The sequence below is a fragment of the Channa argus genome, chromosome 13 (genome assembly GCF_033026475.1).
Source record: "Channa argus isolate prfri chromosome 13, Channa argus male v1.0, whole genome shotgun sequence".
Taxonomy (NCBI): Eukaryota; Metazoa; Chordata; class Actinopteri; order Anabantiformes; family Channidae; genus Channa; species Channa argus.
In genome coordinates this window covers 11,962,190-11,980,566 of record NC_090209.1, presented here as the reverse complement: position 1 = coordinate 11,980,566, position 18,377 = coordinate 11,962,190, and the positions used below count along the sequence as shown (strand labels likewise).

Below are 18,377 nucleotides of genomic sequence, written 5' to 3'. Positions count from 1 at the left end.
GTTAAGATCTAATTTAAGGACATGAGAGGCAACAAGAAAGTTAAGAGGCGACCTTTATTTGTGTGCAATTGGTCTATAGAGGAATTGCTCGTGCTCACATGCTCACCATGGGCAGCCACAGCCCTGGTTAAAAGGCTAACCGAATAAAAGTCATTAAGGACAAAGGGAAAAGGCTGTGTGGGACATAGATTATATAAAACCATGTAAATATAAGGCCATACTGTATATAAAATTTTTTTCTGAGAAATTGGGACATTATGTAAAAATTAAATAAAACAAAAACTAAGCAATGCAATGATCTGCAAATAATTTGAAATCTACGTTTCATGTGTGCATGCTCAAACGCAAAGATCATAATGAGATACAGTAAAACTGTGTCCTAATAAGTCTTGCTAGCTTTGTAACTACAAGTAACCCCTTTAAACATGTGTATTTCATAAATAATGTCAACGTGAAAATATTTATAATTGCAGCTTTCATTAAATGTCCTTGTTTTAAACCAGAGAAATAACTAATTTCTACTAAATTCTAAAGCTCTACTAGGTACAATTAATCTTTCAGTGCAGTAGTTTTTCTTGAAGGCAGTTAAGCAAGTTTAAAACAAAAGTTGGCTACATATTGTAGGTGTGGCCACACTGGATGCATGGGATACTCTATTATTTTTTTAGTTGAATTCACATACCTTCTTCTGCAGGACATTAACTTTCCTCTCCTTGACATCTAGCATGTCCTTCATGTCTCTGATCTCTCCCGATAGTGTGCTCTTTTCATCAGTCACGTCCTGCAGCTGCTTGGTCTTTTTATTTAAGAACTGCTCTTTCTCCTCCAGACGCAACCGCAGAGCATCTACCTATAATAGACCAAGACAAAATGTTAAGTGCAGATAGGCAGAAGTCGTGAACGGACACTCATATAGGGAGTTATTCATACAGAGACTGAAGTGCAATTCCAACCAACAGGTGAACAAAACAATGGAAATAAGAGTAAGAGGTGGCAAGCGTATGTACACAGCCCTATATGCAGCACAATGTTATACAGTGCATGTAGCGGTGGTAGAAGTACACAAACTTAATACTCAAATACAAATGTCAATATTGGCCTAAAAGTGTACCACTTCTTTTACTCAAGAAAAAGTACTACGTGGATTATCAACATTTTACTTAAAGGGCAAAGGATAAGTACTCCTATAAGAAAACAATGTATTTTATTCAACACTGATTATGGTAAATATGGTAAAACATATACAGTAATTAATAAAAAATAAGGGTCAGCAATCACTGTTGGTACAAGTGGAGCTGATTTTAACCACTTTATGTGCTGACAGTTATTAAACCTAAAATGATATATCAGTTCTTAGTTCATAATATTTGTACATTAAAACCACCCGGTGGTATTAGTGATGTGGCCGATTGGTGTAAGCAGAAAGTGTGTTTTATTACATTGTACAGGGCAGACTGTTTGGGAAGGAAGTCTATTCCAATCCCCAGTTAGGTGGCCCATATGTGATTATTCAGCACTGGAACTGACATATCTCAACACATTCACTTGTTGAAATGTGGAAGTAGTAAAACCTTAGTTTTGACCTAATGTTCATAATATGAACCGCCAATGCAGTGAAAGTATGGGGGAGTGGGAGAGAAGGGGGCTGGAGCCTGTCCCATCATTTGTTATTGTATGATTGGGCCAATGCTGCCACGAATCACACTGCTCACACATTAAGATCCCCTGTATCTGGCTGTATGCTATGAGATGAGTGATATCTGAGCTCGCTCCATAACGTCTTTTTGGACGTATTTTTTATTGGTGTTCTGCTGTACCACATACAGTGACAATCATGCACACAAATACACAGTACATACTGTACTATGCTGTACTTGGATACACACTTCTAGCTCACCGTAAGAAGCACTTTAGTATGTGCTCCTCTGTTGCTCTTTACACTTGATTACATTTCCAGCACTTTTTTATTCACAGTTCAACAAGTGAGCCCACTTAAACTTAATTTCAAGTTGTGCATATGTGTTCTTTTATTCAAATTCCAGAAACACACACACACATACTGTCACAGATAAAGGAAAGAAGTACAAAAGGTCATTTTACTAAGTGTTACTTGGACCCAGCAAAGTGTGAAAACACAGACTCTCTTGCGTTGTCAAGCTTATAACAGTATCACACTGTACATAAGTAGATTCATAAAGAGAGTGAGTTACTCATTCAAAGTATATTTACTCCATAACTGCACTTACGTGAAATTCTGATGTTCTTGTACTTTCAGTATCCAACTTTAGAAACATTTTAAGATTTTTAGTTTCTTTGTATATTTAGAGTTAAAAAATGTATTATGAGCAACTGTTCGTAAGCCTGATGAACAATGAATAAAATCGACTACAGTAAATGAGTTTCACACAGTTGGGACATAAAAATGCTTCCATGAAGTAAATTAGATCAACAGCTTATCATCACGACAAAAGTGAGGAGGAACTGCCAACCTGTAGGGTTCTCTTCGTAATTCAAAAACACGTCTTCCAGCACCTGTGATACCTGATGTACTGTGCATGCATGAGTGTGTGTGTGTGTGTGCATGTGTGTGTGTGCATGTGTTTTAAAGCTAAAATATTCAAATTCATTAATTCAATTAATTTCTGAGTGATTAGTAAGTTAGTAAGCTCCTTACCACCAGTTAGTTGTACTTTAGACAGTTACAAGTGAAAAGATTAAAGATTAAAACACTAAGGTGTCACTAGTGACTACAGAAAAGGCAGAAAAAGACTTTGACAATAGAGGGAACATTAGAAGCAGGGCTCTGTTTGGACACAATTACAGTTACTGTAGTTCTTACCAGCTCGTAAAATAAGAGGTCACCGTGAAGTTGCCGACAGGCAGAGGGCTCCTCTCAAGTAGCAGCATTAGAAGCAGCCCAGGACCCTCAGGTGTAAGATGGTGAAGTATTTATCTCATATTGCTCCCCTGGCAGACAACCAGAGCCTAATACTGAGGCATGCTCTGTCCTCCCCACTACACACTGCCACACACACCAGTGACACCACTAATCCAGTGTACAGTAGGCACAGTATGTCAGTGGCTGCACATTATAATGTGCTGATGACCATGTCCTGCTGTCCGCAAGTGTGTGTGCACGTGCATGTGTGTTTGAGATTGTGTGTGAGAGACAGAGAAAAAGAAACTCCACTCTCCTTCAACCCCACCTGGCAAGGAACAATTTAGCAAAGAATTCAGCTAAGGGGCCTAACAGGAAATCCTTGCTGTCTCACATGGACTGGCCCACTAAGCTGCCATAGCACTGTACAGACACCCGACTAATACCCTCTTAAAGCGCTCATTTCTGCCAGTAACAGCGCAGAGAGAGGTGGATAGATGAGGAGATGATAGGATGAACAGAAGCAATGCTGAAAGCAAGGGGAGCGATGAATGAAAAGGCGAAGGACAGTGGCTAGAAGATGATGGGGATTCCTAACAGATCGAAGGCTTAGAAATATTGTAAATTATAAAACCACTGACATGCTGCTCCCACAATGCTTCAAACCCCATCAGTAGGTGTGTTACAGGAAATACTGTATGGCTTTATCAGCTGGCACATATGCTGAGATGATAGACGACGAACAAGTTAGGGTGATTAACCTCTTTCCTTCAATTTCCTCTTCAATTTTCCATTCCACATCTTCCCTTTTCTACCATGTCATCTCCCAACTAGGCCTCATCGTCCATCATGCGATGCTCCAAACACTGAGGTTTTCCTATTGCCATTTAAACACAAGTCATGTGTCAATTTGAGAAATCCTACAAGTACTCAAGCCAGGTTTTGTTTGGGACAGGCCCATATTTCCCAACCATGGAATTGTATGTTTGTGCATTTCAGTGCAGATTTCTGTCTCTATATGAGAGAGATAACACCCAAAGCAAAACTCCTGTGGTATCCAGGACAACTTGTGTACTACTGTAATTCTACCTATGCAGCACAGGGATTTTAGAACATCAGAGAAAAAAGAAACACTGGAACAAAGTAAGTAAAAGAAATAAACGAACCGACTGCTGTCCAGTTTGGCCCATTTCAAATCCAAAGGGGAAACTCGATATTACATTGAGGTGTTCCACTGAGTAGATGAATTAAAAAAACATTAAAAATACACATCTATATCACTCCCAGTACCCCACTTAAGCTTTCCAGCCCTTCACTCAGCACCATATCATTTGAAAACTGATCTTGATATGTTTTCAAGATTCTGTGGTTGCAAGACTATTAACTCTTTCTAAAGTGTGGTATTTTTTAAATGAGGGAATAAACTTATTCCAAAGTGTGCATGCTCAAACGCAAAGATTTAACTGTTTGCAACATCACACATGCATTTACCTGCAATTAAACATGCAAGGATTGAGTGTGCACATGCTTCAAATTACAGCCAAATGTGGATTCTGGACACTGGTTAGCAAAGTAAATCAGAGGCTAAAAGAAAAGAGCTTCTCTGTTTGTCCTCACCTCCCACTTTAATATCTCACATTTCATCATAAAAGTTTTTCTGGCCAGCAGATCTGCAAAAGTGTCAGGCCTAGAGTGAGCTGGGGGGGTGCAATAAACAACAAAAGGACAACACTGATTGGCCACAACAATAATACCACCTGCTGGTATTAATGTTGTGGTGAACTGAAGTCAGCATGGGCACTGACTATACAGCCCCGTACACAGAAAGCAGCAAAGCTCTGTGCATTCTGACACCTGTCATGACCAGCATGATGTTTTTCTCATGGTAACCTGTGTCCACCAGGATGTTAAAACCAGCAGAGGCTAATAATGTTGTGGTAGAGGCTGAAGATGAATAGATCAAAGTCAAATAGCAGGGCCAGAGATGATGACAGACCACAGCTGAGGCCCAGGGATGCACCAACATACTATTTACAGTTCCACTCTAACTTCCCACACTGGAGTCTAATATTGAAAGAAATGTTTGGAAAATATTTCAAATATAATTTCAAATCTCACATATGGTGTTTGCATGCATACTTTCACACACCATCAGTCAATCTTGTTTATTGCTGTTCAAAGAAGTCTAAATGTCACTTCTGCTGACAACACCACCATAAAAGTTCTTAAATTACAAGAACGAGTCTGGTGCAGTGTATCCAAGTTTAAACTCAGATCTGCTCGAGCCACTATGGTGCACTACAAACAGCTGTGTGAGTCACTTCTCTGGTTTTATGGCGTCCAGCCCGCCTGTATAAATACAGAAAAAGGGGAGCCATTACACTTAATTTATTTAAAAGCCTGTGCTGTTAAATTAATCATCTAAATTTATGACATAATATTCAACTAAGCCTTGTTTGTCTAGCCATTAATGTGGCCAGGTCTGGACTTTTTTACTAAATAAATGAAGGCTCTTTTATTTCAAGACAATTCTAGATCACTAGGGTCTAATACCTACCAGAATCCTTTCAAGATCTCTTTTTATTAAAACGATACCATCAAAGAAAAACCAAAACATATGACACAGAAGGAAAACAAAGAACTAAACAAATAAACAGTGAGTATTCACCTTTTATAAGATATGCATATGTTTGCAGTATATATACTGTACTGCCTCATACACATGGTATATACAGTAAGCACAGATCTGAGAATGAGTGGTGTTAAATGATCCATAGTTTCCTGATGGCGCAATAGAAACTTCCGATACATGTCAGAAGGTCATTGTCGGTCAGACAACAGTGAGTCCTAATGGATTTTTTTCTTTTGAGCAGACACATGCATGTTGTATGTGCACACAGGTGCAGATGGAAGCTGAAACATCAAATCCAAGTAATGAAGCTCTTCACAGGGAAACTGTAAATAAGGGCTTACCTAAGACCCTGCACTGATTCCAGTTTTTTTTGTGTGTGTAATTTGACACACTCACACACACACACACACACACACATACATGTCTGGTATACTGTATAAACAAGCAAAGGCACACAAACAAAAAATTTCCTCTCCACCTGAGAAGGCCAAACTAGACATGACGACACTGGGGCTGATCTGTGCGGAAATGAGGGACGTTCTCTGTCCTGAGGCTTAGGCTGGGTGTCATTTGAAGTGTGTCATCAAAGCTGGGGAGAGGCAAGAGTCAGAACTCGGATCAGAATGTGCATAATGGACAAATCACCTCAGGGTCGGCTTGGGATAATAAACGGATGTAAACTGCCTCACAGCATGGGTTTCAGGGTGGAGAGCGGGCCACAGTCTCATTGTACACCGCAACATCTGTTGATAAAACCATGGCAACACAGCTGTCTGCCCAAAGGCTACAGGGAGAACATGGGAAAGCACAGATGTAAAAAAAAAAAAAAGAGACAAGAATACATAAACATACACACGGAGAACTCCAGGATTCACTCACAAAAGGATCTTTGTCATCTGAATGAATGAAGGTTTTCTGCCAAAGCATGAAAGTTAATCATGCCAGTAGCTACAGCCTACATCAATCATGCCACGCTCTGTACCAGTGGCAAGTCCCCACCATTTTCTGTTGTATAAGCAGAAAGATAACACAAAGTTTAGGGAATCCACAACCAGTACCATCACACTATTGAGGCAGCATGCAGCTGCCTCAATCCCTCTTTTGTCCTCCATCCATCATCATTACCTCCTCCAGTAGAGACACACATACGCACACACATATAAAGGAAGAGACGCTGCAGGCGTTCCCCCTCATTAACACTTGCTCCGTCTTTGATTATTTTTCCTGATCATTTCCAGTGCTTCGTGCCAGTTGCTACATCCTGCTTCCAGGAAATCCATTTCCTGTCAAACCAAACCGAACAGTAACTCTGACAAACATGTGGAGCACGATTCAAGGCTGCTGTATACAGTATGCACCTGAAATCCTTTTGATTTGATCACCAAGTGAAGCCTGTTCGCTTTATTTGTTTGCGAGTTTGCTGGTCTTTTTAACACATCCTCAAGATATTTCAGTATAAAAAAACTTAAATTAAAAGCCTAATTTATTGTTTAGGTGCATCAGATAAAATGAATGAATAAGTAATTCTTCAAGTAATTCTTGTTATGTTCAGGGCAGAGATCTGCGCTGACACATAAACAACAATGAGAAGAGGTAACTTGTCTACAGCATACAATGTTCTTGGTCGGGCCTAAATTGAAAGTCAATCAGCCAAAACATTAATACCATCTCCTGGTTTAAATGTTGATGGACAGGTGCCAGAAGACACAGAGCTTCACAGCTTATTGTGTTTGAAGCTGTGCAGCTGAAGACTGGTCGCAGAGCCAATCCTGATCCTAATCCCTCCACCACATCATTAACACCACCAGGTGGTGTTAATGATGTGCAGATAAGGACCAGATAATGTTGTTAGGTGTTTACAGTAGAGCAGCATGAACCTGCAGAGGCAATAGGTCAAACCAAAGGAACCTATAGTTCCTGGCCTTCTCTCGTCAGCACCTCACTGTCTTTAGGTTAACCAGGCACCGCAGACTAAGCACAGCCCCATTTCTGTCTGTGTTTTTAGTTTCAAAAGGTACAAAAACAGAAAAACACAGCGAGCGCATAATCGCAGGGGAACTAAATTCAGATGTCCTCTAACTTTACACATCATTTGTGCTAAAGCATGTGGTATCGGTATTTGCACAAACCTAAAGTGCATTTTCATGTGCATACTGTATGCATAAGTAGCCATGTGCACACACTTGTGTTTGTCAGCTACTTCAGTTGTGCACATATTTACCTTGATCCCTGTGTAAACCATTAAACATCTCATCCTCATTCTGACCCCTATAACTCCACGTTATTGCTTTTGCACATGGCCTCTGAAGCACTCGAAGGGGCTTTATTTTGGACCGTGCCATGTTTGTTCTGGGGGGCCGAGGCGCTTTGCTACTCACACTGCATTTCAAACCACACCACCCCAGGAACCCATGAGCATGCTGCTCTAAGAATGGTGACCGTGCTCTGTCAAGTTCACATGAGGTCATATTAAAACTAGTATGAATTGTTTGGGGCTCATCACAACAGGTCCAGGGTTTAAATATGGAGCTGACAATTAGTGGTCAACCAAAAACAGGAAATGTTTCCATTTGTGTAGGCCAACAACCTCACAGTCCACTTCATCAACTTCTCACTTACATTTATTTGTTCTACACCCTCCACTGTAGCAGTAACCAGCAGACGGGGGATGAGAATGTGGGAAAGATAGGACAAATGAAGGTAGATAGTGTACAAGGGAAAAGAAACGTTGAATAAATGAAACAAATGGAAATGAGGCAGAAAGAATGACACAGCGGGAGGAGAATTCAGGGTGGAGCACAACCTGGTTGAGACCACATCTTTTCTCCGCCTCACTACATATATGAGCCATCAGTCAGGAAAGGGAACAAGGAAAGATCAACAAAAATAGTCCAGCAGGGAGCACAGGAAACTGTACCATTGCATCACTAACTGACGAAAGCCTACAGCCTCCTACATCCATCAAGCAGCTCTATTCTCTCAGTCCTCACTTCATCCTGTCACTCCATCATTCTCTGATTCTTTCCGTCTCCAACTCCAAATTCTTTTCTATTTTCTTCTTCTTTGCCCTATACATCACTGTCACTAAGGTTGATGTTAGCGAGTCATTTCCGATCTTTTTTGAGTGATTACATCTCAACTTCAAACTCAAAACTCTTTGGAGGTCTTTGGGCAGACACACACTGCAAATGCTGGGGATGAAAGAGAGGACAAGATATTTGAGGTCACATCTTTGAAACTTAAATTAAAAAACCACAGACTCTCTTGGTAAACACAGACATGTTGCCACATCGCATCGTGTGCATTTAAAGTACGCTGCTTCTAACATGTCTTCTGGCATTTAGACAGGAACAAAATAGCAAGTGTTATATTGGTGTTATTTATAGACCTGATTCAGACTTTGATTTAAACACGTTGAGCTTACTTCAGGTCTGGATTTCCCCTGTGAGGATAAATCACCTGCAAAATGTTCACCTCTGAACATCTAAATCAAAGCACATCAACGTTCACAAAATAACAAGCTTAAATAAAAGCTGACAACAACATTAATTTAGAAAAATATTTGTTTTATATCAAAAAAACTTATGTAATAATTCAAATGGTGTGACTCTATGAGCCTCCCAGTGTTAACAGCTAAAGCAGACCACACAGAGAAAAGCAATAAATTATTTGTTCAAGATAATGTATGTTACACATTTTAACATGAACGTCTGTAGCACTATATAACCAGTGAGACACAGCTCAAAGGAACCATTTGTGAGTGAAGATGGTAGGCAGGGTCCAACCCTTAAACCACTTAGCCACAACATTAACACTAGGGGTTAAGTGGTCTAAAAACAGCAAGGTGAACATGAGGACAGAGGAGGTCAAAACATTAAGAAAGAAGCATTTTGTCCCTGGTTGTCTATCAGCACCACACTGCTTTTTGTTTAAGCAGGTACTGACAGAGAGTAAACCACGCACAGCCCTCATTATGGTTTGTGTGTTTTGTCTAGTTTCAAAATAATCATTCAAAAACAAAACACATTGGCTGTGCTTTATAATAAAAAAAAGCTCAAGCCAATCATCTTACCAGTAGCAACTCATTTGTATGCGTATTTGTGACCGAAGGAGCTGCTTAGATGAGTATTTCCAATCGAGAAAAATGAAGCCTCTATTGCTCTCATTTCGGAATGTGTCTCAGTTTGTTTCCACACTGATGTGACACAGTATTGTGTAAAAACACACTCAAAATTTGTCTAGATAAACAAGATCTTCATTCCTAAATGTTCTGCATTAATCATATATGATAATTAAGCATGTTAATATTTCCAAAATGAAAACAGACAGCGTTTTAATCGTTAATCCTGCTTTTTTGCGGTGACCTCAGAACGTAAAATCTAGGGAAATTTCCTCTGAAACACACTCCTATTCACATTAATTATTGTTTCCATATTATGTTATTTGAAGTACTGCAGAGATACAGGATGGTTATAATAGGTTAAACCACTGAGGCAAGACAGAAGTGTTGTAACCCAGTATGCAGAGTTTAGGAGATGCTTTGCAGTTAGAAAGTAACTTGTCGGCATAAGGGGAAAGTTGCGTCAAAGAAAAAAATAAACTCTGTCAGAACATAGTACGTACAAATAGTTGCTTATTTTACCTCTGGAGTACAGTATATTAATTATATGTATTTAGGAGCTGCTTATCAGAGTGTGTTCAAACTTGACAACTATAGCCAGCTAGGAGAAGTGAATTGTTTTTTTGTTTTCAAGTTCAAAGGAGTAAGTACGAATTTTTAAGTCGAACAATGAAATTGGTCAGACAACAAATTCTGATGAGGCCTCTTTTAGTTAAATGCTTATACTTGAAATTATGTTGTCAAAGAAAACTGAATGTGGTGAAAGTACCTGCAAACCCCCTTCGCTCTGGGGTTGTGGCCTGTCCCTTTGTTGACGGCTTGTTAAATATGCAGGAAGGCCTCTGATAGGTTACCTGATCTGCCGGGGTATAGTTACAGCCCTGCTTTGTCCTGATCGTAACCAGAAAAGCACATGGAGCTACTGTAAGAGTTAAGTTTCCACAGATGTGCGCAGCAGAGGTTCGTTGCTCACACACTCACTATTTTCCACATTTTCCAGTTATCTTGGAGACGGATTCAATCACACCAATTTAGAAACTGTCCCTAACTTTGACTGACAAATAGATACACCTCCATTTTCTCATTCCCTTGCTCACAGTGTCCGCTCTGTTCAGTGGCCAATCCGTCCTTAGAGAAATTGGTTCTCGAAAAAAGTGACTGTGAGATGAAGCTGTTCCTCGGGCCTGGGAGACACCATTCTGTCTCTGGGAGAGTGGACTACTGCACCAATCATTGTCATTCATGATCAGACCCACCTGCCAAACACGCAGTCATATACGGGTGGAGGTATGATGGGCCAGTAGTCATAAGTGAGGAAAAAAGGAAATGTGAGGTTGTGGAGGAATTTTAAATGAGATGTGGGAGAGTTGAAACAAACTTCTAAAGGGAGATGAAGGAATAATATGGGTGGACGGAAGAAAAGGTTCTGTGAGAACTGCTATCCTAACTAACCGATTGATTGACAGACAGTGGAGTAATGCATGACCATGGCTGGCCCCTTGCAAACTCAGTATCATTACTCATCCTCTGGTTTGACCATCTAGTCCAAAAATCTCTGGCCTTTCCCAAGCAAGGGAAATGCAAGTTTCAAACTATGGAAAAACAAATCTCTAAACCAGAAAGGAGACTTTGTGTGTGTTTGCAGGGATCCAGACTGTTCTGATTAGAGTCGTGTGGCAGAAGCCTGTAAGAATTAAAAAGAGCAGGAGCATTACTCATGCTATATTATATATATTTCTTTGTCATGCTCCCACACAAAATGCATCCACATACACACATACAGTACAAACACACACACATAGATTAGGCATAAGGGCATAATTTCAAATTCAATGGTGGTAGATCAATTAACAGCAAGTTAAGAGTAGTATGGTATAATATTCATGTGTGATATGTTATATAACCTATTTTAAATAAATCTTTTGGGAGGTGGGAGGATCCTAACCTCTATTTGCATTGCTCATGATTATTGAAGTTGAGTGCATAAACAAGTGTGCAGACTCATATTATAATAATATCAAATGCTGCACAGTTCAAATGCACAGTTCAGAAAAAAAATCACAATTTTTTTAAAGAAGCAGTCATACAGGGTGGCAACAAAGCCACATAGAGCAGCCTGGTGCTTAATCCTGTTTTTGTGATTACAAATTACAAGTGTATTCACTTTCTATACTATAAACAGATGTGGGTTTACAATTATACTTATTTTTCATTGCCAGATTATATTTCTATGGCTGGCAATGGTCAGCGAAGGATGCAGTTTTTAATTCGTGAAAGGCTTATGTGCATATCCAAACTAGGCAAGCAGGCAAATAAATCTAGTTATGAACACAGTAGTTAATCATAAATGTAAATATATTTCAGAAAGTCCAAACACTTTGTTTGAAACAATAATCTTTAAATAGTTTAAACAAAGGGAAAATGTGGAAGAAGACAGGGACCCCCAATTGTGTTGGCGAGTTAAAGGACACCTTCACTGATATTGAACTTGCTTCTTTTGGGTCTAGAGCAGTACATATATAACCCTAATTTCTAAAAACAAGGGGATGCAAATAAAAGCAGAATGCAAGGATTTTCAAATCTCATCAACCGATATTTATTCACAATTGAAAATAAACAACATATCAGATGTTGAAACAGAGGAATATTAACATTTTAATGAAAAGCTCGTTTTGAATTTGGCAGCAACACATCTCAAAAAGGTTGGAAGAGGGTGATGTTTACCATTGTGTAGCATCCCCTCATCTTTTAAGAACTGCCTGTAAATGTCTGGGGAGTGAGGAGACCAGTTGCTGAAGTTTTAGGAGAAGACTGTTGTTCTATTCTTGTCTGATGCAGGATTCTAGGTTGTTGCTCGATTTTTTTGTTTAATGATGCACTAAATATTTTCTATTGGTGAAAGGTCTGGGCTGCAGGCAGGCCAGTTCAGCACCCAGACTCTTCTCCTGTGAAGCCATTCTGTTGTGATGGATGCAGCATGTCGTTTAGCATTGTCTTGCTGAAATTTGCAAGACCTTCCCTGAAAGACACATTGTCTGGATGGGAGCACATGTTCCTCTAAAACCTCTATATACTTTTCAGCATTGATGGTTCTTTTTCCAGATGTGTAAGCTGACCACACCATAAGCACTAATAGATCCCTATAGCATCAGAGATGCAGGCTTTCGAACTGTCTGCTGATAAAAAGCTGGATGGTCCCTCTCCGTCTTAGTCCGCAGGACACGCCATCCATGTTTTCCAAAAGGAATTTCAAATTGCTTGATTCATCTGACCACAGAACAGTTTTCCATTTTGCTTCAGACCATTTTCAATGAGCTTTGGCCCAAAGAACATGACAGCGTTTCTTGATTGCGTTCACATATGGCTTTTTCTTTGCATGATACAGCTGTAACTTACATTTTTGGACTTCACTTACAATGATTTCTAGATGTGTTCCTGATTGTGAGATTTTCAAAGTCTTCGCAATTTTAAATTGAGGAAAATGTTTCTTAAATTGTTCCCCAATAGTTTGTCACAAATTGCTGAACCTCTGCCCATCTTTACATTCAATAGGTTCTGTCTCTCTGAAATGCTCCTTTTATACCCAGTCATGTTATTGACCTGTTACCAATTAACCTAATTAGTTGTCAAATGCTCCTCCATTTGTTTTTGATTTGTGGCAATTACTTTTTAAGCCTTTTGTTGCACCTGTTCCAACTTCTTTCAGATGTGTTGCTGCCATCAAATTCAAAATGAGCTCATATTTTCCTTGAAATTGTAAAAACTCTCACATTTAACATCTGAGATGTTGTTTATGAGATTTGCAAATCATTGCATTCTGTTTTTATTTGCGATTTATATTTATGTCTTCCTGACTTGTTGGAATTGAGGTTGTAAATGAATGCGATTAAACTTGCCTCTGACTTCCCTACATTTAAATATCTTCCTACTTCTAGCTGAAAAACGCCTCCTGATGACATCACTTGGAGGAAACTTTAATTCAGATTATGTTATCTTGTTGGTCACACTGTGGAGTTTGTAATCATGGTCAACCGCTTTTCCAAGAGGCTACACAGGTGCGTATATACAAATGCCTTTACATCATGCCATTTCATTTGGATGCATAAACTAAAACCTGTGCCCAGAAAAAAACAGCCATCGAAAAACCAATTCCTTTAAGTATGATGTATTCAGTTAATGGTGAGGGCCTAAATTCCTTGCACATGTATGGACAATTAGGCCTAATTTTGGCCCAAATTGCTTCCTGTAGAGATGAGTGGACATAGTTAACAGACTACTTTAAACTGCATAACACAAAGAGATGTAGAGTATCAGTTCCAAGTCTAGAGAGTGATGGAGAAAAATGCTAAATGATCAACCACCCCCAACATACAATCCAACCACCTCCATCCCGAGCAGCTGTGATTTAATCATTAGAGCCACAGAATGTAAAAACTTCTAAGATGAAAAAGAAAAGGCTGCCAGCTCTTTCCAGCCTTCTGACTGACTGACCCACCCACACGTACAAGCCCACTGGTGGACTAAATGAGCCACACGCATAGACATGTTCCACCCACCTCAATGTCCTGTAGAGAAATGAAAAAAGAAAGAAACCAAGGCAGAAAAAGACAAACTCATGCAGACTTGCCGAGGTTTTCTATGCTGTGTGTCTGAGAACAGAATCATTATATGTAAGTAAGCATCTGAGTGAATGTGGTCAGCAACAGTGTATTTGCTGAATCATTTTGATCTGTGCATGTGCCATGGTCATAAAAGTGACTTTATTCATAATCTTATTATTGATCAATATCACTGTTAATTAGCCAGCATTATCCAAACAGCTAATTACTGCTCACATATTTGATCGTAATGGATCAGAAAAACATTAGTACAAGCAAGCAACAGACCAAAAGTCATAAAAGTGTATAAAAGGAAACATGAACACTAGAATCTAACCATTGTATAATAGTAAACAATAGGTATGTAGACTTGTTTGTCCTCAAAGTCACCCCCTACCTTAATCAATTGAACATACTCAGGAAGTGATAAAAGTGGCAAATCCCATGTGTTTGTATGCAGAATGGTTGTGGGGCGGCACAATATTGGAGTGGTCTGCCATCTAGCAGCCAGAAGGTCCCCAGTTCAAATCCCTAGCCTGCTGTGTCATGTCTGTGTAGAGTTTGCACAGTGAATCCTATTTGCATGAGCTTTGACAGGGTACTCCAGTTTCCCCCCGCAGTGCAAAAACATGCACATTAGGTTAAATGTCTGTGAATGGTTGTTTGTCTGTGTACGTCTCTCTGTGTTGGCCCTGAGATAGACTAGTGACCTGTCCAGGGTGTTCACTACCTCTTTTATCACAATATCATTTTCTAGTAGTTGCAACCAGGTAGATTATGCCTGCAAAAGATGGATTTGTACCTCTTCCCTGTTAATATTAAGTCATATTATTATTTGTTTATGACTTTTTGACTGAGAAATGGAAAATAAGTTACAAATTTGACATTTCTGACAATGAGCAAACACATACACTATTAGCCTATTAATGTACAGTTTAATAATTCCAGGTTATTACACTTTAAATTTGACTTTAAAAGCTTTATATAATTTCCAAATGGGCCACCCTATTTTGAGGAAGAAAAATCTAAATGCTTACTTGGGAAAGTGTGTTAAAATACGCATTCTACGTCAGCTCTGCAATGAGCCATAACACCACTGCTATCAGTGAAGTTATTTCAAGAAGCTACAGACGTCTTTACTTTCCAGCAACTCCCTCATCCATCTGTGTGTATCATGTGTTTTGTTTTCCAGGAAGCTGGACTGGGTCATGGTCAGTGTTTGCATCAGTGTACTGTAGGTGTATCTGTCTGTGTTTGTACATCTGGACATTTTGTATGTCTTTGTATATGTGAGGGTGTGCGTGCACTGACCTCTGTTTGCAATGTATTTGCGCGTTGCTCCTTGGCATTCAGCGATTCCTTTAGTACCTCAATGTGTTGCTTGCAGTCTGAGTTCTGATTGGTCAGTGTTTCTAGTTTGGTCTGCAGGGCCTGCATTTCTGATTCCTTCCTGTTCAGCTCCTGCTTCAGCTGCTCGATCTAGCAATCGCACACATACAAACACATAAACTTCTTGTGAAAACCCCATCATTCAGTGAAATGATATTCCTGCAGATAACTTAAATTTAACACTTTTAAAAGTGGAAAAAAATTTATTGATTACTATATTACTGAATCTGCAAGAAAAGAAATTTGTTCAAACACAAAGAACTTTAAATATGTAATTTAATATGGGAATATAAATGTATATATACAGTATATAAGAGATAGATACATAGATAAATAGATAGTGTTAGACAGATATCTCAGCATTATCAGTCCTCACTGTGGGTAGGCCTACAGTCCAGGCCTACTGGCCACTGTCCTCTGGAAACAACAAACTAAAAAAGCAAAGGGTGAAAAATACATGCATGCAGCCAGAGTGAAGACAAACAATATTACACTCACATAGCTGACAGATTACAGGTTGTTTTAAGAAAGGTCATTCAGAACAGGACAGAAAACCTCAAAGGAAATCAAATGCAATAACAGCGTGAGGTCTCTGTGCTGAGGCCAGTTATGTGCAGAAGATTGTCATCTGTCTACCATTGCCAAATATGCACAACGCTGATTCAAAGAGTGATTCTTCTAATTAGGTAAGCAGGGGTTACCTCATAACAGAGAAATCAACCCTCACTCAAAGAAAGCGGAAAGAGTCCAAGTGAGCAGGGAGGAAAGGGATAGATTAATAGGAGACAGAGGGCCAAAAGGTGACGTGAAGCAGAAAAGGCATGGAGTTAGACATATTCAGAGAGGTGAGACTGATGAGAGGATACAAAGACATGGTTGAAAAGAAGTCAAAATAAACAAAAAGTAAATAAGAAGCGTGGAAATTTAAATAATACTAGGGAAATTTAGAGAATGAGAGAGGACAGAGATGAATGGGAAGGATACTTCGGCTTGTTCTGTGATCCAAGGCTTTTGGGTGGGGAGGAGGAATGTGGGAGCTGGTCTCATGGAAGACACACATGGTGACAAGTCCTGCTCCTAAAGAGACACAAAGACAAGAAGACAGCAAACCACTAAACTACAACACACAGGTGCCTCTCGGCTCCTCAACACTTAACAACTAACACAAGGGAGGTTTCTGAATGATAAACTGAATTTTTGGAAGACATAATTATATGGATAAATAAACTTGTCTGCTCTAATGCTCCCTTATCATCATTAAAGAAATCCTGCAACGTTCTACAGTATGTTAGAGTACATAGAAGCCCAGAGAGAAACCAAAGAGGACAGCATCCTTGTCCTCTCTGGTTTCTCTCTTATCACAGTCTCACCTCAACACCAGTCAACACCACTGTTGAAAGACCAGGACCCGAAACACTTCAAGGATATAGAATGAATCTCTGTGCCTGTGCATATCCTGGTGTTTCTGTGACTGCACGCAGAAAGATGAGACATGGGAGATCGAGCCAGGACCATCACTGTCATGTATATTATCCCATGTCAGTACGTTAGAGGAGAGAGCTCTTTCCTCTGTAGCTGTAAGCTTATATTCATCTATTAGGGTCCCATTCATAAAAACATCTCTTTTATGATTGAATCAGGAACTTCCCTCATGCAATGACAAATGGGTTGTACAAAGAGCACCATTAATGAACCAAAGACCATTATTTTCACATGGATTCACTCATGGGCCTCAGTCATCATGGACACTCAGCTAAAAACCGAAACCTGAAACTTCATATTTTTACGTGCACTCTTTAGCATGTCCATGCGCCTATTCAAATGTGTGCACGTCAGTCTGTGCACTGCTGTGCACCAATGATTAAACCAGTATATACTGTAAGACAGAGAAATCTGAGTCAGGCTTTACTAAACGTCTTTTTGCCAGCCAGAGGTAGGACAGTAAACACATATGGTGACACTGTAAAAGTAAAGCAGGTAAAGTACACAAGAAGTGGAGAAATACATTTTTAAGCGTAGGAGTTTTTGGTCTCCATGCAACACAAGCAGCTCAGAGGCTCGATAAAGCAAAAGCAAAAAAAAAAAAGATGCAGCACACTGCATCATGCAGTAAGTATTAAGATTTTTCACATTTAAGCTTACTTCTGCATAACCATGCAATAGCCACAAGCAACACGCACATAACAGGCTCTTGCGCACTTGTTATTAAGGTTAACATACATCACTCGGGTCATGCAGTCTGGAGTCGTCTCAGGTGGCGTGCAGAGACATTATACCTTAGTCTTCATGAATTTAGAATGGCTCTTGTAGACCTCGACCTGCTTGAGCTCATCTTGCCTGTCGTCAGGGTGCAGCAAGCCACTGGTCTTTAACATCTGGACCTCATCCTCTAAGTCTCTGATATTCCTCTCCAGGGAAGAGATCTTGGTGTCCTGCACCGGCAACAATAGGCAAACAGAGTTGGCAAAGACCTGACCATGAATATTAAATGAATTGTGGACTTTTTATAGGACAACAATTTCTCATGTTCTTTGATTCTTTGATCTGTTGATTTCTTTAACCCTTAATGTATCAATTTAAAATGCTAAACTGTCAAGAAATAGAGGCCAAAGAGAGAAGGTTGACAAAATGTTATTTGAAAGAGAATATTTGTCTCAGTGATTTAAAAGCTTTGTGCTTGTTAATTGTAGTCTGGGATCATTATAAAATAACTGGTTTAAGGCTTTACAGTAGATGAATGGCAGAGTACACCTGACTGGA

General features: G+C 39.5%; 1 protein-coding gene across 17 annotated transcripts in view; it reads right to left on the bottom strand.

Moving 5' to 3' along the window:
* Window positions 1-18,377, bottom strand: part of LOC137139756 (ERC protein 2) — a 139,882-nt gene that overhangs the window by 104,689 nt on the left and 16,816 nt on the right. For 14 of the 17 annotated variants that reach the window (XR_010916391.1, XR_010916392.1, XR_010916388.1 and 11 more), the window contains 4 exons: window positions 17,894-18,049; window positions 16,602-16,694; window positions 15,540-15,707; window positions 683-850 (listed from right to left, as the gene is read on the bottom strand). Coding sequence is in view for 12 of the 17 variants with exons in the window: in XM_067527463.1 (XP_067383564.1) it covers window positions 683-850; window positions 15,540-15,707; window positions 16,602-16,694; window positions 17,894-18,049 (585 nt within the window). In the remaining 5 variants the exon portion in view is untranslated. The remainder of the gene's footprint in view (window positions 1-682; window positions 851-15,539; window positions 15,708-16,601; window positions 16,695-17,893; window positions 18,050-18,377) is intronic. The other 3 variants (XM_067527460.1, XM_067527461.1, XM_067527465.1) reach the window with 1 other exon arrangement.